The 24,054-nt window shown below is 38.9% G+C and overlaps 1 protein-coding gene across 1 annotated transcript; it reads left to right on the forward strand.

The window, feature by feature from the left end:
• The first annotated feature begins 1,445 nt into the window (after window positions 1-1,445).
• On the forward strand, window positions 1,446-22,057 carry LOC131254740 (protein PHOX1-like). Its single transcript, XM_058255455.1, has 4 exons — window positions 1,446-1,905; window positions 2,476-4,663; window positions 5,089-5,350; window positions 21,696-22,057. Exons 2-3 carry the CDS (start codon window positions 2,764-2,766, stop codon window positions 5,235-5,237), a joined length of 2,049 nt encoding a protein of 682 aa, XP_058111438.1. The 5' UTR covers window positions 1,446-1,905; window positions 2,476-2,763; the 3' UTR covers window positions 5,238-5,350; window positions 21,696-22,057.
• The last annotated feature ends 1,997 nt before the right edge of the window (window positions 22,058-24,054 follow it).

The raw sequence follows: 24,054 nt of genomic DNA on the forward strand, positions 1-24,054 counted from the left end.
CACTTGACTTAGACATCGGAGGAGCCCCGCCACAACCGACGCCCCTAATGTCTCCTTGTTCTCTATTCCTTTGCAGGTATTAAAGAGGCTCGCTGGGAGGAGGATTGAGCAGATTTAAGCATCAACAACAGTGCATCCCGTTAACATACGGCACGAGGCTCGATGGGGAGCGGATTTAAGCATCAACAACAGTACATGCCGTTAACATATGGCACGACACGACACGTCATGACACGATACAGAGTAGGGTCAAGGCCCGAATTGTTCAAGCCTAACCCGCACAGCCCGTTTATAACCCTAATCATACACACAGGGAAAATATACCAATACAAATTTCATGAAGTTGGGGAGCTTGTCTACGATTAATGCATTGAAGAAAAGTTCCCACGTATTCCCGGCTTTTTGGAAGGACAGGAGAATCCTCTTTCTAGCTCGTTGGGCACGTGTGCACACGTGGACATATTTGGAACATCTAAACCGTGCATAATGTGGCTCCCACCGAGAAGATAAGCTGGTTAGTCTCACCTGTAAAGATCACTAGGCACGTAAATAACTAAGATCTACTCATCATGTGGACCACACATGTACATTGAGTTAATCCATTGAATATACACGTGACAGTTGACTGCATGTGCAAGGTATAGCTGATTTCCTTTATCAACATGGGTCCGACCTTTTCGACCGTCAGATATCATATGGACGTGTAGATATGAAGATCAACGTCACAACAGACCACCGACGGTCTGATCCAACACACACATGGCCCACTTCATGGTGCGGTCTATTTTCAAAGATTCTAGTATACTGAGAAATGAGCACATACACAGACATCTGACCCTGCAAAATGAGATTCACGCTATAAAGATCAACTGCTATTAAAATAAGGATACCATGTTAATCATGTGGGCTAAATTTTTAAATCAATAAGCAGCCGTTGGTCCAATACAATGCGTATGTAGGGCCCACCTAATAAATGGATGAGCCTATTTTCACTGTCGGCGATCATCAACGCATGGCCCATCTTTTCGACGGATCAGATGTCCTTCATGCATGACCCGATGGCCGGAAAGAGTAGCTGCACGTGAAAAAGTTCCCATTAGGATCTCTACACAAGGCGGTTTTAAGATTTCTCCGAGTCTGATGCGAATCGTCCAAGTCGACTCGGACTTTTCACTCGTCCTGATCTTATCCGGTTCGAGACACGAGTCACCCCCGAGTCGGGCCGATTCAACCTCGATTCGACCCCGAACACGTCGGTCTATGTTACATTGCGGCCATTTCTCTAAATACTGACGTTAATTTGGTCATTCTAAAAATCTCAACTGACCGCTCTGGAATTTCTGTTCACCGTCCAGAGAAAGAGACAAACCTCCGAAATCCAACAATAAAATAAAATAAAATAAAATAAAAATAAAAAATAAAAACAAAAATAAAAAACCAAGAAAATCAGGAAATTCCAAAACTCGCCTTCATTCACCTCTTGCAATTCCCAGATTCTCAAGAAGATTCCCCTCATTCCTTCGTACAACGAATTTCTCCATTTCCCTCAAAACAGTATCCAACAAAATCAGGTCCCATCAAATGCCGTTTCGCCAGAAACTTGGATCGTACGTTTTGTGGGTCCCACAGCTTTTGAAATTTTCAATTCAAAATGGGAAGAAAGGCTGGATTTTGCAACTTTCGTGGCGTTTACATTAAGCTGTTTGGACCCACAAATATACATGTGTATAAAAAAAGAATAGGAAATAAAGAGAGATGATTGAGTTTTGTGCAACACGTTGGTATTTTTTAGGCTCTGGAAGCAGAGAGAGATTCAAAAGAAAAGAGGGTGTTTTGGATTGTTTTCTTGGAGAATTTTCCTGGGTATTGCTGGAATTTGCAAGTTGAGTAGAACCCATCTGCCAGGTAAGTTTCTCGACCTTGTTCTGTGATTTTTGTAGGTGTTCTTTTGTAGTTTTTGGGTGTGGAATTAGGAATTTGGTGTTTTGGATTGTTTTCTGGGAGTATTTTGTTTGGAATTACAATTTTAGGAAAACCCAATTCCAGATTTTGTTTTCGGGTCCTGTTGTAAGAGTTTTTTGAGGTGTTTTTTTTTTTTTTTTAGCAAAATTTGGGGGGCGGGCGGTGGTGGGTTGGGATTGTGTTCGTCAGGGGTTTTTGTTTGGGAATTGCTGCGTGTTGCAGTAAATGGTTAGAAAAGTCGAACTTCTGATGCTTTAATGGTTTTCACAAGGTGAAACCCATTTTCTAGAGATGCTTCTTAATCCTGTTCTATGAATATTTGAGGTGTTTTTCATGATTTTGGCTAGAAAAGTCGAACTTCTGATGCTTAAATGGTTTTATTTATTTATTTATTTAAATGGTTTCTTTGATGATTTTGCTGGAAATTTCAGGAAATTGTTAACTCGAGGAGAACCTGTTTCCCAGATAAGTTTTCTGATCCCTCGTTTTATGATTTTTTATTTTTTTTAATAGGTGTCTTCAGAGACGGTGTTCTGAGCGGATTGGGTCTTGTTTTTCTTAGATTTGGTGAAAATATCCGTATGCGAGGAACTCATATTGTATGAATTTCGAGTACTTCTAGCGTGATTCTGAAGAATTTGTAGAGTTTCAAAGGAAGAAATAGTGTTTGGAGGGGCTTGAATTCGTTTATTCAATTGAACAGATTTGGGAATTCGAGGAATCCTGGTGCTGTTTTTGTGGGTGGTAGAATTGAGATTCTGAATTTTTCTTTGGGGTTACGTCCTGCTTGTCAAAATCGTGATGGGGAAGCCCAGCAGCAAGAAAAAGCATCAAGATGGGGGGAAATCGGGTGATTCAGCTGTGAAACGGAACACAAAAGCCTTTGATGAGGACATGACTGTCTTCATCAACATGTCTCAAGAACTGAAAGAGGAGGGCGGCAAACTTTTCCAGAAGCGGGATTATGAAGGAGCCATCCTGAAGTACGAGAAGGCCCTTAAGCTGCTCCCGAGAAACCACACTGACATCATATACCTCCATTGCAACATAGCTACTTGCTACATGAAGATGAGCCCTGGAGAGTACCACAATGCCATAAATGAATGCAATTTGGCTCTCGAAGTCTCGCCTAAATATAGCAAGGCCCTCTTGAAGCGAGCCAAGTGTTATGAAGCATTGAACAAGTTGGAGTTGGCATATAGAGACACCAATATGGTCTTGAGCTTGCAGCCGAGCAATCTCAAAGCGTTGGAGATTTCGAAGCGGCTCCAAAAGGGGCTTGAGAAAAAGGGGTTGAGGGTGGAAGAGATCGGGTCGGCTTCGGAATACATGGGACCGGATTCGCCTCAGTTCAAAATAGCTAAAGTGAAGTCGAGGAAGAAGAAGAGTAGAAAGACCGAGGATAAGGGGAGCACGACTGAGGATAAGGTTGTCGTGGAGGAGAGCTGTAATGCTAAGGAAGAAGCTCCGAGGACTGCAAAGCTGGTATTTGGAGAGGATATAAGGAGTGCCCAGCTACCTGGCCATTGTAGCATTTTGCAGCTGAGGGAGATTGTTCGGAATCGGTTCCCAGGATCCACGGCCATGCTTATCAAATACAAAGACCAAGAGGGTGATTTGGTGACAATCACCACCACTGAAGAGCTAAGGTGGGCTGAAGCATCTGCCGATCCTCAGGGATCAGTTAGGCTGTATCTCGCAGAAGTCGATCCTGAGCAAGAGCCATCATTCTTCGAGGAATCAAATAATGGGGTGGAGGTCGCAGAGTCCGAGATGAACCAAAAGACTGTCTCTGAGAATGGGAGCACAAGACTTGGTGGTGAAAATGGGTCCATTTATGTTGATGATTGGATTATTGAATTTGCACGGATGTTCAAGAACCACGTTGGCTTCAATTCCGACACATGCTTGGATCTTCATGAACTTGGGATGAGGCTCTACTCAGAAGCTATGGAGGATGCCATGACGAGTGAAGAAGCCCAGGAACTTTTCGAAATCGCTGAAGGGAAGTTTCAAGAGATGGCAGCCTTAGCACTGTTCAATTGGGGGAATGTCCACATGTCCCGGGCGAGGAAGAGGGTGGTTTTGATGGAAGATGCTTTAAAAGAAACCATACATATGCAGGTTCAATCTGCGTATGAGTGGGCACATGGAGAATACGAGAAGGCAAATGAGAGATACAAAGAAGCTATCAAAATTAAGCCAAACTTCTACGAGGGTTTCCTTGCACTGGGGCTGCAGCAGTTTGAGCAGGCGAAGCTTACTTGGTATTTTGCGGTCGGAAGCAAGGTGGATCTTGACACGTGGCCTTATGAGGGGATGCTTAGTCTTTTTGACCATGCTGAGGACAGTATCGCAAAGGGCAGCGAGATGTGGGAGGTGCAAGAGATGCAGCGTTTGGATGAACTCGCTAAGCCTGATAAGGAGAAACAGCTGTTGAAGAAAATGGGGATGGATGAGCTTTACAAAGATGTATCCACAGATGAAGCTGCTGAGCAGGCCTCCAACATGAGATCACAAATCAACATTTTATGGGGCACTTTGCTCTATGAACGCTCAGTAATTGAATTCAAGTTGGGGTTGGACTTTTGGGAGGATTGTCTGGAAGCCGCCATTGAAAAATTCGAACTTGCTGGAGCTTCTCGAATTGACACTGCAGTTATGAGAAAGAACCATTGTTCAAATGTGACTGCTCAGGAAGGTAAAATGTGATGACTATCTAAGCAGAAGTGTTTTTTTCCTCCTACAGCCACAGATCTGCACACAACACACTTCCCTTTGTGTTGGACATGGGAGACATGTATCAAGTGGGTTTCACCTTGTGGATGATCTGGCCCGATATCTGGTCTGGTTAAGTCATTAGCTACATGCATTGAACATGGACAATTGGCATGCACCTTCCACCTTTTTTTCTTTTTTCAAACATGCATGGCCCACCTAATCAGTTGGTAGGGCAGATTTTTGGGCCAGTTCCTGAAACAGCAGGGCGCACGTGATGCATGGGTCAGATGTCACACACAAATGCTGGACTTGCATGCATGGATGTGCATGTAGACTTAGAAAAGCACTTATTTAGAATCATAGATTATTGTTTAAAGCCAGCTGACATATTTGAGCTGATTTCAGGGTTAGTGTTCAAGATTGATGAGATAGTACAAGCATGGAATGAAATGTATGATGCTAAAAGGTGGCTGATCGGTGCTCCATCTTTCCGGCTCGAACCGTTATTTCGACGGCGGGTCCCGAAATTGCATCAGATATTGGAAAACATATGATTTGTTTGTTGTCAATTCAAGTAGTCAAGGGATCAAAGTTGGAACCAGTATTTATAGAACAGTGAAAATATCGATTGTACTGTTCTGATGTCCACAAGCAGCACCAGTTTTAGGTAAAATCCTATTCATTTTAATTTGTTTAAGTTGAGAATATCTTTGCGACGTCCATGAACTGTGATATGATTTCCTTCTAAGGTTATTTTATAATCAACCTTTTCTTCGTGGGCGACTGCTATGATATAATCTGAGGAGCTCAAACTCGAGACCTGTTGTTTTTAGAAGCTTAGCATGATTTTTAACCTTTTTCACATTTTATTTTTGTTTTGCTGCATTTAATTGGCTATTTGCATCCGCTCATATGAATCGGGAGCTTTAGGGTCTACATTTCTGCGTGAGGGCATGTGCATGTGCATGTAGGTGGGTGTGGGTGTTTACATGGGCGTGTGCATGCAGTTTGAGCATGCATGCTAGCCTAATTTCCGAATTTGTCCTTTGGGGCCTGCGTGTAATGGTTGTGTTCGGACTTCAGAGTCGCATTGAGGCTAAGATGATGATGAACTTCTTTTCTTTTTAATTTTTTTGAAGGATTCCAAAACTTTATTGCACTCAAGAAGGATGACAAGGCATCATCCGATTACAAAAGGCTCCCCAGAGCTTACAAAAAGGCCTTGACAATCCCAGTCATCAAATAAGACTCTGCCCCATCCCAAAACAAAATGTTTCACTTTGAGAAAGACTGTGTCCTGGTGGTTTCCCAAATTACTGAAGACCCTAATCATGATGAACTTCACTAATATGCACAACACTAGCAAATCTAAGGAATAATACTATGAATAATTCAATTCGTATGTAAATTTCTGTTCTTCTTTTATGATGCGAAAACCTGACATGCATAAGGCGTTAGAATAACACTCCCATCTGGTAGAAACCTTCTGAATGCTTTTTAGCCATCTTAATGTTTCAAGAAAGCTCTATTATTTTTCCATGTTCCTAGATTTTGCACAGCCCTTTGGGATTCATATGCTCCATTTCTGTCGTAACATTTTCTATACCTCAGTTTCATATCCAATGTTTCAAATAGCTATGCTATGTAGCATGTAGCTTACGCTACATGGTGTAGCTTAGCCTTAACACTACTTAGCTCATGAAAATAGCTTAAGTCACGTGTAGCCTATGTGACATGATAATTTGCACACGCTACATGCTACATAGACTACGCTACGTGTATGTAGCTCACGTTACAAGTTATTTTTCACTATAACATTAAAATCAATTAATGTTTTCAATTATTGGTTACATTTTTCTATTTTATTTTTCTGATTTCAATAAAAATTAGTTAATCTTTTCATGCTTTTAGTAAAATAATATAGTAACAATATTAAATTAGTTATCATTAAAAGGAAATAGCATTAAATTATTTATCGCTCTACCCTTATACTTAATCATTGCCCTTTCCTATTACTCTTGGTTACGTTTGGTTGCACCTAATGTCATTAAATTTTGTTAAATTTCATTATTAATGTCTAATTTGGTGCAGAATATCATGAAATTGGTGCAACCAAGTGCAACCTTGATTAAAAATCTAGAATTAGCATGTAGCTTATGCTACGTGCTATGTAGCTTATGCCTCACGCTTCAAAGGAGTGTACGCTACGCTACACGCCATTTTCTGTTTAAAACACTGCTCGCACCTTTGCTATGAAATATATTTGTATTTTTAAAGCTTTGTTAGAAAAGGTCAAGATTTGAAGTTGCTATTGATAATCATTAGTATTGTCATTACCATTGTCTCTGTCCTCGTTATCTATGCTTGGGAATTTCTTTAGTCATTTGACCACGCATTCACATGTATAAATAAGCTTGTAAGGCTCCTAACCTAAATTAATCAATTTCATCTCCACTCAACTGAAGTCATCATAGTGTTGGAGCTGGGTTGGACTCATGAATAGCAGCAAAGGATCACAAAAACTAATGATGTACTTGACTCACAAACAACAGCTGGACACACCAAGCATACAACTTATAGGAAGTATTTTAAAAGGCAAAGGGTGGAGGCAAGGCATTTCCATCCCTTGTAAAGGATGTGCACAAGCCGTCAATTGTAGAAGGTGTGAGTCTTACAAAAAATTTAAGGCTCATACCTTGTAAAATTAAATTTGCAATAGTTTCTTTTTTCTTATTCTTTTTTTTTTTTTTTTATGGTAAAGGAATAAGAAGAGTTTAGATAAATGTGCTTTGTTTTTTAAATACATATTGTTAGTATACATTCATTTCTTTTATAGTTACATACTACACCTAGGAAATATTCACTATTAGTAGGTAAAAGAAGCAAGTTAGACACCCAACAATTAGAGCTAAACACGAACCGATCTAGCTCGGTTAACTCCCTCGGTTCGGCTCAGATAAGTTCGACTCGAAGCTGGGTTCGGGCCGAGCCGAGCTGATTTTTTTAGCTTGAAAGGATTTCAAGCCGAGCTCAAGCTAGCCTGAGTTTGACTCAACTCGGCTCCAAGCTCGACCTGAACTTGACTCGGTTTGGCTCGAGTTATAACGTAATTTTATATATATATATAACTTAATTAATATATTATATATAATATAAAGGGTCCGCTGTATAAAAACTAGAAAGAAAACTCTGGACTCGAAAGCATGAACTTGAACTCGGCTTGAAAGCTCAAGCTTGAACTTGGCTCGAGTTGACCCGAGCTGTTGACTGAACCAAGTCGAGGCGAACTCGAGCTGGTATAGGCTGCTAGCTGAACCGAGCCGAGTTGTGCCAAGCTTGACTTGGTTCGGCTCGTTTACTACCAACAATAAACAATCACTACAGATAACACATGCATTTATTGAGACTAGGAAAATTGAATAACTATGGCAAATGAACACTGAACAACGAACTTCTAAACAGTCAAGGGTAGTAATGGAACTCCATTAGTGTCTCATCAATCATATAGAAGACACGAATTGCATCCAAACATTTCTTTGGCAAGGAAAACATGATATTTTGAGTTTGTCAATGAGATATTTTGAGAAAGTTGGTGTAAGAAACAAATACTCCATGAGCTTGACAACAATGTTTTAAATATCGACAGGATCGGCCGATATATCCCATGATATATCTTGTATCCCACCTGTGTGATACGAAACACATAGGTAGTGCCGATATATCCCACATGTTCAATCCGGCGAGCATTTTCAATTTCCAATCCCCTTTTTTTTTTTTAAATTATGTTAAATTAGTGTCAAAGTGGTTACAAATCCATTGGTTCTTCATGTTTTGCATGAAAAATCATGGAGTTGGAGCTTTGATTTCGATATCCATTGGTTCTTCATGTTCTCCATTGTCTTTTTGAAATTGTCCTTGAACCAACTGTCAATTGAGACTAATTTCGAAGTATTTAGGTGTATTGGATGAAATGATCATCACATACACTCTAATTTCAAATTTTGAGAGTAGGCGGTCCGATTTGGGGAAAATTTTCCCAAATTTTCCCAAATTTTTTGCAATGTTGCACTCCAAACATGAAATCATGTAAGAGGGTTGATCTATTGATTCGTTAAATCCTTATCAATTTTTAATTAAAAATTATTAAAAAAATATCAAAATATTTTATTTTTTTCGAAATTTCCCTTCAACCAGCTATCAATTTACACCAATTTTGAAGTATTTAGGAGTGTTTGATGAAATGATCATCGCATACACTCTAAATGTTATGCATTCCATTTGAACATGAGTTCAGTCATACAACTCATAACTTAGGACACTATACAAAAGAAACCTATTATGTGCACTTCTTTTTTGAGATGTTATGATTTAAAAGTATTTATTAAGGTCTTTTTTAACAATCCCTGAAGTTTCATGAAAATTTCAAGAATTTTCTTATCCCCATGTTTCCCAAAAAGTGCGTTAAATTAACTAATACAAATGATATATCCCATGCGATAACCGATATATATCTTTATCCCAAGGGTGCGATGCGTAATGCAATATCGATATTTCGAACACTTCTTGACAGTTGAGATGGAACGTGTTTAGAGGGATTTTTCTTTAGCATGGATGGGGGAACACGCATTTGATTTGGTTAGGTTGGAGTTATGTGCTCCTAGAAGGGAAAGGGTGGTGGGAAATAGAAGATTCAAATTGCATTTGGATACGCAAGGAAATTGAAACTGAATTGTGGATTATGTGCGAAGTGGGAAATAGAAGATTCAAATTGCATTTGGATATTCAAGGAAATTGAAACTAAATTGTGGATTATGTGCGAAATAGAAGAGTAGACAGTTGATCACCTACTCATTCATTACAAGGTGGCAAGAGAAATATGGGTTTTCTTCCAGGTTCAAATTGGGTTAGAAATTGCACGTGGTCTAGGATACCACGGATATGCACAGAAGCTTGGCGGAGCTATAGAATGAAGGCTATGTCCTAGAGGGGGTGATTAGGACAAAATAAAATTTATGCCTATTTAAACACAATTGCTTACTTAAACTAATTTTTAATTAAATTAAGGCAATTAACTCTAAGACTTCCAAGCCAATAGAGAGTCTAAACATAGACTATAAATGATATGCTAATGAAGCAACTAGTCTATGAAAGATAGTGTACATGTGCGTATGGGATGTGTTAACTATCAACTCCTAGTTAAGGTGTCCCGTATTGGTATCGGTTGGCGTAATGGTTCCCTCCGAAACCGATATGGATACGGGGGCATAACGGCTCGTAACGATGCAAAATTTTTTTTTTGTTAAAAAAATATGGATTAAATCCGGAATATTCTAAGCATTCCAAATATGCATTCATTTATAAATTGGAACATGTTTATGGTGGTGTAACGGTCCACTCTTTGGTGAGAAGTTGTATCAGACTGTCTGATGAATTTATGAACCAGATAACTTGAATTTGACTACAAAATTCATATATTTAATTTTCTAAATATCTAATTTATATACTTAACAATTTGATATCATTTCTCCCAATAGTTCTTTTAAAAAATGAAATTAAATTCAAGTAGATCGCGTTGCCAATTTGGGGCTGACTTGGAGGACCAATCCATGCCCCAAATCAGCCTCAAATTCATGCAATTTATTGGCATTATCCTACTTATGAATTGGTGGACATTTATTGGATAGTGAATCATGAAAAAAAATCAAAAGGCCCTATTTTAAAAAATAAGCGTCCACAAATTAACAATTAAAACTATTTAAACAATTTGATTTTGGCATTTTGAGTTAGCAATTACAGTCCATAATTTAATTGGTAAATTTTAAGTTAATACATGTCTCATGTACAATTTTTTAAGGGCCCGAATTAGGTAGGACTCGGATTGTGAAGTGTAGCACACAAGTGTCAAAGTTTTTTGGACCTCACTCGTGATGAATGTATTACATCCATACCGTCCATCCATTTTGCCAAATAATTTTAGGGCATGAGCCCAAAAATGAGGCAGATCCAAAGCTCAAGTGGACCGCACCATAAGAAACAACAATAATTAAACGGCTATCATTAAAAATTTATTGGGGCTACAAAAGTTTTAGATCAAGTTGACATGTGTGTTTTTCCTTCATCCACGTCAGTGTCACCCTATTAACAGGTTAGATGGAAAATAAACATTGCAGTGGACCCTAAGAAAATTTTAATGGTGAGCATTCTATAACCACTGTTTCCTATGTTGTGGTCCACCTGAGATTTGGATCTTACTAATTTTTTGAATTATAACCTAAAATGATGTGGCAAAATGGATGGACGGCATGGATTAAATACATACATCATGGTGGGGTCCATGTGGCACGTGTACAATTTATTAAATTGGCGACGTGCTGCGTAACTCGTACGCATTCCATTCATTTGACGCAAGCAAGTCCTGTGGGTCTGATCATGAGGTATGTGTTATATCTAAACTGTCCATTCATTTGAGAAGCTCGTCTTAAGGCTTGACACGAAAAATAATACAGATCTAATTATCAAGTGGACCACACTGCAAAAAGCAGTGGGGGATTGAACGTCTACCATTAAAACCCTTTTTGGGATCACAGAACTTTTGGATCAATATGAAATTTGTTTTTCCTCTTCATTAAGGTCTTTTTGACCTTTTGAAAAGATTGGATGGAAAATAAACGTTACGGTGGGCCTACGAATTTTTTAACGGTGAAAATCATCATCTCCGCTGCTATTTTTGGTGTGGTCCAGAGGATCTTTGGATACGATTCATTTTTTGGCTAATGCTCTAAAATGATATTTAAAAATAGATGAACGGTGTAGATATAATAAATACATCACTGTGGAGCCCATGTAACTTTGATCTCCTTTGAACCGTTCGTACAACTCGGAGCTCGAGGAGTGTCAGCACTCGTCTCAGCATGACATGTACCTACAACAGCTATACTGGTGCGTGGTATACCAGTCAATCCGCTTCCGATTTCAAAAGAAAAAAATGGGAGAGGGAAACCGAAAAGAAAAGGAGAGAGAGAGAGAGAGAGAGAGAGAGAGAGAGAAGAAGAAGAAGAAGAAGGAGGGGGAGGAGGAGGAGGCCCAGGCTGCAGTCGCAGCAGGGCGAGAAGAAGAAGAAGGAGAAGAAGAAGAAGAAGAAGAAGAAGAAGAAAAGAAGGTATGTCTTTTTTTCTTTTTCTTTTTTTACCATTTTTTTTCATTTTTCTTTAGGGTTATGGACCATAACGGCCGTTATGAACCCAAAAAACAGAGTTGCCCTATTTCGGGGTCGAATCGCATAACGGTTGATGCCGTTACCGTTACGTATTGGCTGTTACGGCTGAAACATAACCGATTTGGGATACCCTGCTCCAAGCATTCATCTAATCATGCATATATATAATTCATCAATCAATCACATAAGCATAATTAAATAAGTGCTTAAAGACAATCCCAAATACAAGCTTATATAGTGGTTTGGTTTGCTTCACTCCCGGGGACACGTTCAACCCATGAGTGTACCGGATTTCACTATCGGAGGTTTTAAATCAGGTTCACCTCTAACCTTTACAACCCTACACAAGGACCTACTTAGCGTACATTCCTGTCGAAGGCTCTCGCAAGAGACTTTAGTTGGTTTTTTTATCGGCTAACCAACAACCTTGGTTCTATGTAAGAACCTATACGTACACACCCATGTTGGTGACCTACACAAGGACTCGATTTAGGTCCTACACAAGAACCTAATCGAGTTTAGCAATCAAACTCTTACACTCAATCCTACACAAGGAATGAGTGTACATGGACTCTATAAATGATAACCTTGTCGGATTGAGCCCCTTTGATGCGTCGCACTTGGGTTGCTTGATCGATACTCTCCCGTGTTCTAATCAACTCCCCTTGTGCTCCCTTGATCGTTGAAGTTGGTCTTTTTTCGCTTCCTTAAATCGGCTACCTTACAATCGATGCTCCAATGAGGCTACTAAAGTAATGAGAGGGGTTTGGTTGAATCTCCTACAACTAAATGCTTAATTGGTTTCTAAATGGGGATTCACCTAGATGGGCATTATAGAGGTTTGAAAGAAAAATGTTTTCTTATTAGATTGATGTTTATCTTCTAAAGAATGCAAGTAAACAAGATCATCTTCATAGAGAGCTAGGAATGCTCATTAGAGTGATTACACACATGTAAGATGACTTCAATCCCTTTGGGTGAGAGCCTATAAGTGTTGAGAAGTATTGGGATACACTAGGGCTTTAAACTCACTAAAAAACAAGGTGTTCCGTATCCGTTATGATACGCCCGTAAAGGCCGATACGTATAAGTAACGGCCATGACCGTTATGCGATACGGGGCAGTTGACTTTTTTGGGACTGTATCGACCATTACAGTGGCCGTAAAGGCCGTTACAGGGTATAACGACCGTTACCCCTGTAACGGTGGTCGAAAAACCACTTTTTTCCTATCTAAATCCATTTTCTCTTCATTTTTTCACTTTTCTCATTCCAAAAACTTTCCTAGATCATTTTACAACAAATTTCAACCCCTCTTACTACAGTTTTTAAGATAAAAACCGTAGATTGAAGTAATTTAAGTGAATAGAAGCTCCGAGTGCAATTTTATTTTATTTTTTTCAAAAAAATGAAAAGGTAGTATTTATGCCTCTTTTTTTTATTTTTTTTTATTTTTTTTTATAATGATTTCTAGTTTTAATGCTTGATTGTGATTTGTAAACATTTGTGACATATAATCATGTTCACAAATTCACCAGACAACTCGATACAACACTCTCACCAAATAGTGGACCATTACACTACCACAAGCATGTTCAAAAAAAAAAAAGGTGAACGCATATTTGGAATATTTACATTATTCTGGATTTTTTAGATATTTTTTTAAAGAATTTTTCAGGCAAAAGAAAATTTTCAACCGTTACGGAGGTAGTAATGGCCGTTACGCCCCCGTATCGATAATGGTGGTGACCATTACGGCCACCGTTACCGATATAAAATATCTTGCTCAAAAACCATCATCTTGCCCAAAGCCTGTATGCCCCTTTTAAAGGAATCAAGTTCCAATGATATAAAAAAACAGGCAAAAAATGGTAGGCTTGATCGATTGATCGATCGAAGTCGCCTTTAATGGGGATCGAAGTGTCACTCAATGGCATCGAGAAAATCCAGGAATTATGCATTTTAGTTGCTGGATGTTTTTCGAATACTCGAGCCTGATTAATCGAGATCGATCAAGGATCGCTCGATGGGATCGAGAACCTATTGAAAACTGCTGTTTTGGGCTAAAATCTTTACAGCAGCTTAGCACCTCTTTTACCCTTATCATGTTCCAATTGGGCTTCTAAGGCTAAGAAATGAACACCAAGGGTTTACCTATTAAGTTTAGGATCATTTAGATGTATAGGTTGTTTCGGGTCAAGGGTTAGGATCACCAAGGTACCTCATATACCTGTTCTTTGCTCCTTGCTACTCCACATCCTCTTATGTCTTCAGTCTTTAGCTTCTAAGGGCTCAACCGATTACATGACACATGGACATACGTGCAATGTTTTTAGTAGCGTTGTAGTGTAGCATACACTACGTGGTGTAGCGTACGCAAGTAGCGTAACTCCCTTGTAGCGTAAGCTACAATGCATGTATTGTACGCTACATGTAGCGTAGTGTGTAGCGTAGATAGCATAAGCTACCTGAAATCTTATTTTTAAGTGTTCTTTGTATGTTAGTTTAATACCTATTTTAAAATGCTGATGACTTATACCTATAACACATGACAAACTAATCCAGACCATCCAAATTGTGGTCCATATTGTGGATAGAGCACTTGGATCAATCCGGACCATCCAAAGTGTGGTCTATATCATGAATTTGTGATGTTTCAAGAAATGAAAAAAAAAAAAAAGAGTTCACACTTAGAGATGTCTAAAGGCAGAGAGAGAGAGAGAGAGAGAGAGAGAGAGAGAGAGAGAGATTTTGCATGGAAATAAGTGGTTGATGATCCAGGTTCGTAGTCAAGAACTCATAGAAATTATGCATTTTGTAAACTTTATATATATATATATATATATATATGTTTTAATTAAAAAATATTAAGGATTGTGTAGCTTACGCTACATGCTATAGAGGGCCAAAGGCCACTCTATACACTACACGCTATTTAAAACACTACTCAATTGATTGACAAACAAGGTGCACAAATCAATGCACTAACAGGGTTGTCTTCGAATTATTGTTAGAATGGTGTTGTGGGCCATTTATGGGGCACAAGAACACTTTTTGGAACTTGGTGTTCTTTGAGGTCCTTTGGGGACTAGGAGGAAATGAATAACAAGATTCTTTATGAGGAAGTTGTTCGGGGAAAATCCTTAGAAAGAAGAATAATGAATATGATATTAATTGGATGCTTCGAAGGCTGGATTTCAGTGGTTGCTCTATTGCAGATTTATCGGGGGATTAGAGTGGGGATTTTGGTGGCCAAGTTAGCTGGTTTTCATTTTTTTTGGCAATTGGGTCCTTTGTTTTTTCCTTTTTTTCTTTGGAGTGCATGTAGTGATGGCTCGTAAGGGAATTGACAAGAGGGATCGCCTTCCTGTTTTTGGTTGTCGTTTCTTTTTTTCTTTTTTTCTTTTCTTTGGTTTCATAATAAAATTCATCATCCTTCAAAAAAGAAAAAAGAAAAATATGAACATTCAGTGTAATCATTATGAAATGACAAACATTGATAACAATGTTTCCTAGTATTCATAATGAAGAAATAGCCCTCAAGTTGCAGTTACATTCTTTCAAGTCTAACTTGAACTTGACCTAATTGCAACTTGAAACCCCGACCTTCAATATGGATGCTAGGGAGGGACCCTGAACCTGAAAGTGGCATTTTACACATGTTTGATAGTTGGTGCAATCAATTTGTTATGGCATCCAAATGCTCCCTAAAAGAGGGGAATAAGGATCTGTATGTAAATTTTTTTCAAGATTTGTGCAAAAGCAAGTGGACCTTCGGAGGTCTATAGATGATATAACTGTGTTCTGAGGGATTATTTTCTGGTGGATGGGGAATTTTGAGGGATTTTCTTTGGCCAGGTGTGAGTTATGTCCTCCTAAAAGGCAAAGGGTGTTGGCAAGTAGAAGATTAAGACTTCATTGGGATGAACCAAAATTATTTATGTTTCCTAGTATCCATAATGAAGAACTAACCGTCCAATTTCAATTACTTTCCCTTTAAGTCCAATCTCAAAGTAATTTGCATTTTGAAGTGAATGACCCTTGGTATGAATACTAGGGGCCCTGAATTGGAAGTAATCTATTTTAATTTCCACTCATGAGATCGTAATTGCAATTCAATTCAGTGTTGCATCCAAATGCACGCTAAAAGAGTTGAATAGTGATCTGTTTGTGGGAAAAGCAAGTAGGTCTTGCAGGAATTTAGCAGTCACTTATGAAGCTATTAATGGTGGCCGAGGATGCATCCAAGATTTGTGTTGGGAGATGGAAAATCGCTAGTTAGGTAAGGGAAGAGCTTAGAAAGGATTGGATTAAAGAGTCGGTATGGGTTAGATTTAGGATTGAAGGATGAAGCAAATTTATTAAGGCTAGACAACCAAAAAAAAAACAACAAGAACAGGAAAAAAAAAAAAGAACTAAAAGAACAAGAAAGAAAAATGAAAAAACCAGAACAAAACCCCCTGCAAGAAACCCAAAACGAAGCTTAGTCCGACCACTCTGAAATAGACATGAAGACTTGATTAAGGACACTACCCAACAAATGACTCTGGTTATGGAAACAACAATTGTTTCTTTCCAACCATATAGACCAAAACACAAGCAAGGCCAACCTCCAATTAGGGTGACCAAGAGAGCCACCACATAGTCATGCCGCAATCTAAAAAGATCCACAATAGATTTAGGCATCACCCAGCATGTGCTCGCTGACCGAAGGATACTGGACCACACCACCTTCGCAAAAGAGAAATGGATGATCTGATGGTCAACAGACTCCTCGACATCCATACACAATAGGCACACATTTGGAAGGACCATCAATTGCTTCTAAAGATTATCTGTAATGAGAACTCTATTTCTCCCACTAACTAGGTGAACACGGAGTTTTGGAGGAGCCCCATACTTCCAAACAAACGAGGTGCAGTGTTGTTCTCCCTCTTGAGCAGACTCAGATAGAATCTGGTAAAAGGACCTGGTTGTGAATATGCCAGAACTCCCATAGCGCTAAAACAACGAATCTTCAACCCCCAGTGAAGTCGGAAGACCCTGCAAATGAGATAAAAGGCTCAACAAATCATCAAATTCACTATCAGACAAATCCCTCCTGCAAGGAGATGTCCAAACACCTCCCAAACCATCCTAGGAAAAATAGCTAGCTACTAACATATCATCCACAAGGCAAAGGCTGGCTAAACCAGGGAAGGACATTCTAAGTGTAGAATCACCACACCAATTATCATCCCAAAGTCTAACTGATGAGGACATTTGACACCCTTTAGAGTATACCAGAGGAGGAGGAGAGCTTTGGCCCTAGTTCCATAATCTCTATGGTTGGATGATCATTATATGGGGTCCGGATCAAGTACGTAGCCATGTCGGAAGACCTCACATGCATGTTTATGCATCTTTGAAGGCTCCACACTGGGAAGATGCGTGTGGGCTGCACATGAGAGTTGATTTGACACATCTAGACCGTTGGATTAATCAGATACACTTGTTGGAATGTTGAATCGTGACTGTGGACCATCTTGATTGTGGGATCATCTTGATCGTGGACGATTCGACATGATGGAGTTATTAGATGGCTTAGTTTAGTTGTTTTACTTATTTATTTTAGGAATCCTGGTTTATTTTATGTTTTAATTGAAATAAGGGGGTATTTTGTACATTTCTTAGCACTAAGGGTGATATTGTAAAAAAACATCCTTGGGCATGTGAATGCCTTAGGATTATGATGCATTGAAATAAAATTTTCTTTTTTACTTTGAGCAAAGAAAATCTCCTGTGATTGGAGTTGGTGTGAGGCCATGGAGTGATTCCAAGTTATCTCTCTCTTATTCTCTTCCTTTCTCTTCACTTTTCTCTTCTTCTTCTTCTCTCTCTCTCTCTCTCTCTCTCTCTCTATTACTCTCTATTTCTCTCTATTTCTTCCTTTTTCCTTTTATTTCCACCCAAATCCCATCACCATCATCTCAAAACCATCTAAACCTAGACTATACCCAAGCCGTACAGCTGTACGGACCCCCACTCTTGTCCGTACGACTGTACGGATGTGACCGTACGGCTAGCCCATCTTCTCTCCCTCTTTTGATCCTTGATCATTCCCTTTTAAATCCCATAACCCTAAGCCTAAAACCCTAATTTCCAAAACCTTAATTCCCAAATCATAGCTTACCTAATCCCAAAACCCTAATCCAATTCCCAATTTCCTAGCTCCTAAATTAATCTTAACCTACCAAACCCTACTAGGACAAGTGATTCCACTTGAATTAAAAGTAATCCCTATGCTAGATGGAAGTTCTACCTTCCATAGGTCCTAATTGATTAATAGCTTCTAAATATCTCATTGCGAGATTATTATTTGGTTTGAACTTGAGCATATTTATTACTTGAATTCTTCAAATTTGTGGTAGATTAGTTTTATTTGTGCTTTGAATTCACTAGTTAATCTGTTATTTGATTTTATTGCCTCATCTTAGGTTAGACCATTCGTCCTGCACCATTAACCATAGAACCCTCACCCATTGCAAAACTACAACCTCCAAAAAAAAAAAAAAACACACTTTTGGGGCCACTTTTGCAACAGCCTTCCAAAGATAAGAGGCACGTTAAAAGGAGGATTCCTTAATCCACCAACCCAAGGAGGTGGTACCATGCTTATCACCCACAATCTGCGTCCACCGACCCAAAACCTTCGCCCCAAAAAGCCATACCCACTTGCCAAGCATAGCCTCAGCCTCATTAACAGCCTCCAAGCACCCCCCATCTTGTAGGGATGACAAATTTTATTTTATTTTTTTCAATTCAGGAGATGGAATTTACCTTTAGAGAAATCCCTTCTCAATTTGTCAATTCGAGTAATAACTGACTTTGGGCATCGAAAAAGGGACATATAGTAGACAGGAAGGTTTGAAAGGTAAGATTTAATCAACTTACTCTTATCCCTAAGGAGAGAATTTGCTCTTTCGGGGGCTAAGCTTATGTTACATTCTCTCCACCACATTGTCCCACAAAAAATCTGCCAGCTTGCCTAGACAAAGGGTGAGGCTGAGATAAGTAGGGAAAGACGAAAATACCAGCCAACTGAGCCAATAATTCTACGGGGGTTTTAATGCTTAGAATCTCACTTTAAGAAAGGTTAACATTAATACCTGGCACCACCTCAAACTGGGTAATAGAAATCCATAAGTTATAAACCATGGATTCCTTATACTCACAAAAAAGGATGGTGTCGTCTATGAACTGTGAATGGTTGATTGGCTATGGGAAGTTCTGAACAACAAAACCCATAAAAAGCCCCATTGACTGACCTCTGGATAACATCTTGTTAAAAGCTTCAGCAATTATCACAGAGGGAAGGAGAAAGAGGATCCCCTTGACTAAGGCCCCGAGAGGCTTAAAAAAAACCCTAAAAGAGGACCCATTAATTAAGACCAAGAAGGTAGCTGAAGACACTCATTGGCAATCAGGGCATTGTCAATGATCTATCTACCCAAGACAGAGACACTATGGAATGGTGAGATGATCTTAGGGAGGACAACCATAAGTCTTTGATTCAAAACTTTTGTGACTATCTTATATGGGCTTCCAAGCAGAATGATAGGCCTAAAATTCTTGAGACAATCTACGCCTTCTAACTTAGGAATAAGGGCCAGGAAGGCGCACCCTAGCTCTTTTGGGAGGGCAGGGGACCCTTGTGTGTGCGTGTGTGCGCATGTGTTCACTGTGTTGTGCTTGTATCCAGAAGAAGCATATGATAGAGCACCTAGGGAGGTTTTCTGGTGGGTGATGGGAAGGGTCTTGGGAAGATGCATCGAGGACTGTAGACTTGTATGGAGGTTTTGTCACAACAGACGTGGATTCCTAGTAACAATGGGCCTTAACTAAAGGTTGGCATTAAGCCCTTACCTTTTCACACTTTTTATACATGAACTAAATTTCAATGTTCAGGATGAGTCCCTCGGTGTAATGCTGTTTGCAAGGGCATGCTGTTGGTCAACCAGACTAAGGAGGAATTGAAATGCCAACTTAGAGGATTGGAGGAAGACTGTAGAGTCTAGACGGTTAGAAATTGGTACATCCAAGACAGCATTTCAAATGCAGCTATAGTTAGAATAGTTATTGCGATAAGGCTTAAGCTACGATCAATGGCTGAAAGATGCCTCAAACCTTTTGTTTGCACAGGGCATGGTATTGGTCAATAAGACTAAAGAGGAATCAAAATGCTAACGTAGAGGTTTGGAGGAAGGCTGTAGAGTCTAGATGGTAAAATTAGCAGATCCAAGACAGCATTTCAAATGCAACTATAGTTAGAATAGTTGTAGCGATAAGGCTTAAGCTACAATCAATGGCTGAAAGATGCTCCAAACCTTCTTTTTTTAACCTTGTGACCGTTCTTCGGAAGGATGGGAGAGATTGATGAGGATGTTTCCAATGCAACTGAGACATAGGTGGATGAAGTAGATATGTGCCTTTGGAGTATTATAATGATCATTTCTAGTTAGGAAACATGTGGAAGTAATCTAAAGCTTTGTAAGATATATACCTCCCTCCCTCCCTCACAGTTTGGTCATGTGCAATGAAGACTAGAGATAGCTCCAGTAAGGAGGGGAACTTCGTTAGGGTCAAAGGAGAAAAACTATCACCAAATTCATAGGGAGAGAAGAGGACCTCCCTCACGGTTTGGTCATGTTCAATGAAGACTAGAGATGGCTCCGGTGAGGAGGGGAACTTGGTTAGGGTCAAAGGACAAAAACTATCACCAAGTTGATAGAGAGAGAAGAGGAAGAAGGAGAATGGGATTATGAATGTATTTTCTTACTAGTGGTAAACATCCTAGTTTTACTGTGTGTCGAAAATACAGGGACACTTTTCATATATTGCAAGAATGTTACTATTGAGTGTAGTGGTCCAGAGTACTTTAAAATTCAATGTACAAATGATATACAGAACTTATCCCTCAACAGAAGAGCTCTGAGAAGGATGCTAGGAAGACCTAAAATGAGTTGAGTGAGAATGGTTATGAAGGCTTTTTCACCTGCTGGAGCCTTAGGAACCATTGGCAAAACAGGATTCTGGCACTGAATAAGAATAGGTAGGACTAGGCTATGATGATGATGATACCACTATCCAGCAGCCACAACCTTAGTTGACTTGACCTTCGTACATAAGTTATGTCACTAACTGGTTTTTGGGTTGGTGGTATCATTCTCTGTCTATTGAAATGATTAAAGTGGGCAAATGATGCATTCATGAAGTTTCTAACCATCCTCTTAGTTATGGTGAGGTTGGATGCTCAATTGAACTGGATTGCACTTCATTTTTATTTTTTTACTTAATGTAATAAAAAGATGGACCACAACATTTTAACTCATAATGCTCTCCCCCTCTCCCTCTCCCTGTCCCATATATATATATATATATATATATATATATATATATATATATATATATATATATATATATATATATATATATATATATATGCGTGTGCACACGCACTCACATACCCCTCTCATCATGAACATTCATTTAAGTGATTGATATTCAATTAATTAAGCATCCAAATGCAACCTGAATTAGAAATTATGGTAAGAAATGTTGACTTTGTCAAATTGCTTAATGTGGCTTGTTCAGACCATGGATCAATTTTTATGTTCTTTAAAATGAACTCTTCTGATTAATCATTTCTTTTGATATTTTGTCTTGACTAATAAAACTCCAGAATCGTATCATTTTGCCTTTTTTGTTTCTTTTTCTGATATCCTCATTTGAAACTGTGACTTAGTATTTCTTTGCAGATTGTGTTGCTGCTTGGGCCATTGAATTCAAATTCCATTGTGCTGTTAGGGAAAAAAAAAAGAAGAAGAAGAAGGAGGAGGAGGAGGAGATGTTGGTTTTCAAGTGGGTTGCTTATTTTTTTAGACCAGATTGCTGTTTATAGAGATTACTCTTCACATGGGGGCATTGATCTCTCTGCAATTTGGACCATATAAAAAGAAGAGCAGAAGTTTCTTTTTTGTTGGTTTCTGCATGTGCCCCTTCTTGATTGATATCATGGTAAGTAGAGGATTGGATTTGTAATTTTTTTCAAATAATGTCTTTGATTGTATACATGTTTTCGCTGTGGTTTGTAATCCGTCTATCCTGTTAGTGTGCTCCATTTGTACTGTTTGTGTTTTTGTAGGAAATGGTATTCTTTTTTTGTTAATGTGAACATTCATGCATGCAGACAAACTACATTTTCATTTGTCCAAATAGGCATCTGATATTTTGATTTTGATTTTAATTTACAATATGTGATTAACAGGCTGAAACCAAGAATACCACAATTTGGGGTTTGGTAGCCCTGCAGGTAACCATTCCACACACACCTTTATACATGGTTCACGTGCCAACATGACTCTTGTACGGGTCATCAGAGCATTTCATAACGTGGACTGACTGTTTTTTTTTTTTTTTTGAAAGATTGGGCTGACCATCCATTGTATGTGACCTTTGGCAATATTTTCTTTAAACCATCCCTTGTTTCAGCTACCGGTGGCCTGCTTGATGAGTGGATTGTCTCCAGAATTTTTGCACAAGATCATCTGCATGATGGGGTCCATCTTATGCACGGTCCCACAGATGTACCATGTTGGCATGTGTATCACATGGAAAGGTGCTTGTCAGTCTAGCAAACGTCACTCTAATTTGGTCCCCTCCTTTTCATCAATTCCATGACTTTTAGTCATTTCATTGATCAAGATATTCCATTTTATCTTCTGAATTAGAATCAATGAAAACCCTAATTGGATGTGTTTTGCCTGTGCACTAGGTGAAGACAATGAAGACAGCATTAGCACTTTACCCCCCCTGCTTTCCCTTCTTCCAAATTTGAAGAATCATACCCTTTATTAATGTTCTATTGAGAGCCATAACTGCAAAAGAGGCATGGAATCTAAGATTCATAATTTAAAAGTTTGAAAAAAAAAAAAAAAAAAAAAGAAAGAACAAAAATAAAATTTTATTTTATTGACCCTAAGATTTGGCCAATGTTAGTTTTTGGCCCTACTTTTCAATTTCTTATTTTATTGACCCTCTGACAATTTTTGAAATTTTATAGTGACGAAAATGCCATATGCCTCTTTATTTCGAATTTTTTATTTTCTCAAACGAAATGCTTTTTCATATTTCATTCGAAGCTTCCTCGGTGGGACCCATCACCATTTTCTTGCATTCCATTCAATTCTCTGGTATTCCATTCTCCGAAATCCTTATTCTTCGAAGCTTCTTTCAGGAAATCGACCATCACTCTCTAGTATTCTATTCAATTCTATGGCGGACCATTCTCTGATGCCTTTTTTTTCTTTGAAGCTTTCTCCATGGGACTGACGACCACTCTCCAGTGTTCCATTCTCTGGTAGACCATTATTTGGTAATGACAACGGAGACCTGTAGTACATGATAATAAATATCCGTAATACATGAAAGTGGTGATGATAATGGAGACCTATAACGATATGACAACAGAGATCCGTAACACATGACAATAGAGAACCATAAAACATGACAACTGTGATCTGTAACACATAACAATGGAGATCCGTAGCACATGACAATAGAGACATGTTGACGTGTTATGGGTCTTCATTGTCATGTGCTACATAACGTCGTTGTCATGTATTACGAGTTTCTATTGTCATGTGTTATGAGTTGCCACTATCATATTTTACGGGTCTTCATTATGATGTACTACGGGTCACCGTTGTCATGTGTTACGGGTCACCACTATCATCTGTTACGGTTCTCCATTGTCATGTGTTACAGGTCTTTGTTGTCATGTGCTATATATATGTCATTGTTGTCATGTTTTATATGTCTCCGTTGTCATGTGTTATGGTCACCATTTTCATATTTTATTGATCTCTATTGTCATGTACTATAGGTCACCGTTGTCATGTGTTATGGATCTTTGTTGTCATGTGGTACGGGTTATCAGTGTCATATGGTGTCATATGTTATAGGTCTCCGTTGTCATCACCATTTCCATGTATTATGGATCTTCTTTGCCATGTGTTATGGGTCACCTTTATCAGGTGTTATAGGTCACCGTTGTCATCATCATTGTCATGTGCTACAGATCTCCATTGTCATCATCGGAGAATTGTCTGCCAGAGA

Source organism: Magnolia sinica, chromosome 9 (assembly GCF_029962835.1).
Source record: "Magnolia sinica isolate HGM2019 chromosome 9, MsV1, whole genome shotgun sequence".
In the NCBI taxonomy this organism is placed as follows: Eukaryota; Viridiplantae; Streptophyta; class Magnoliopsida; order Magnoliales; family Magnoliaceae; genus Magnolia; species Magnolia sinica.

Excerpts from the sequence above, each read along its gene's own strand:
- LOC131254740 (XM_058255455.1), top strand. The coding sequence starts at position 2,764 with ATGGGGAAGCCCAGCAGCAAGAAAAAGCATCAAGATGGGGGGAAATCG. Across the intron at positions 4,664-5,088 it reads AAATGTGACTGCTCAGGAAG|GGTTAGTGTTCAAGATTGAT; the intron begins GTAAAATGTGAT and ends AGCTGATTTCAG.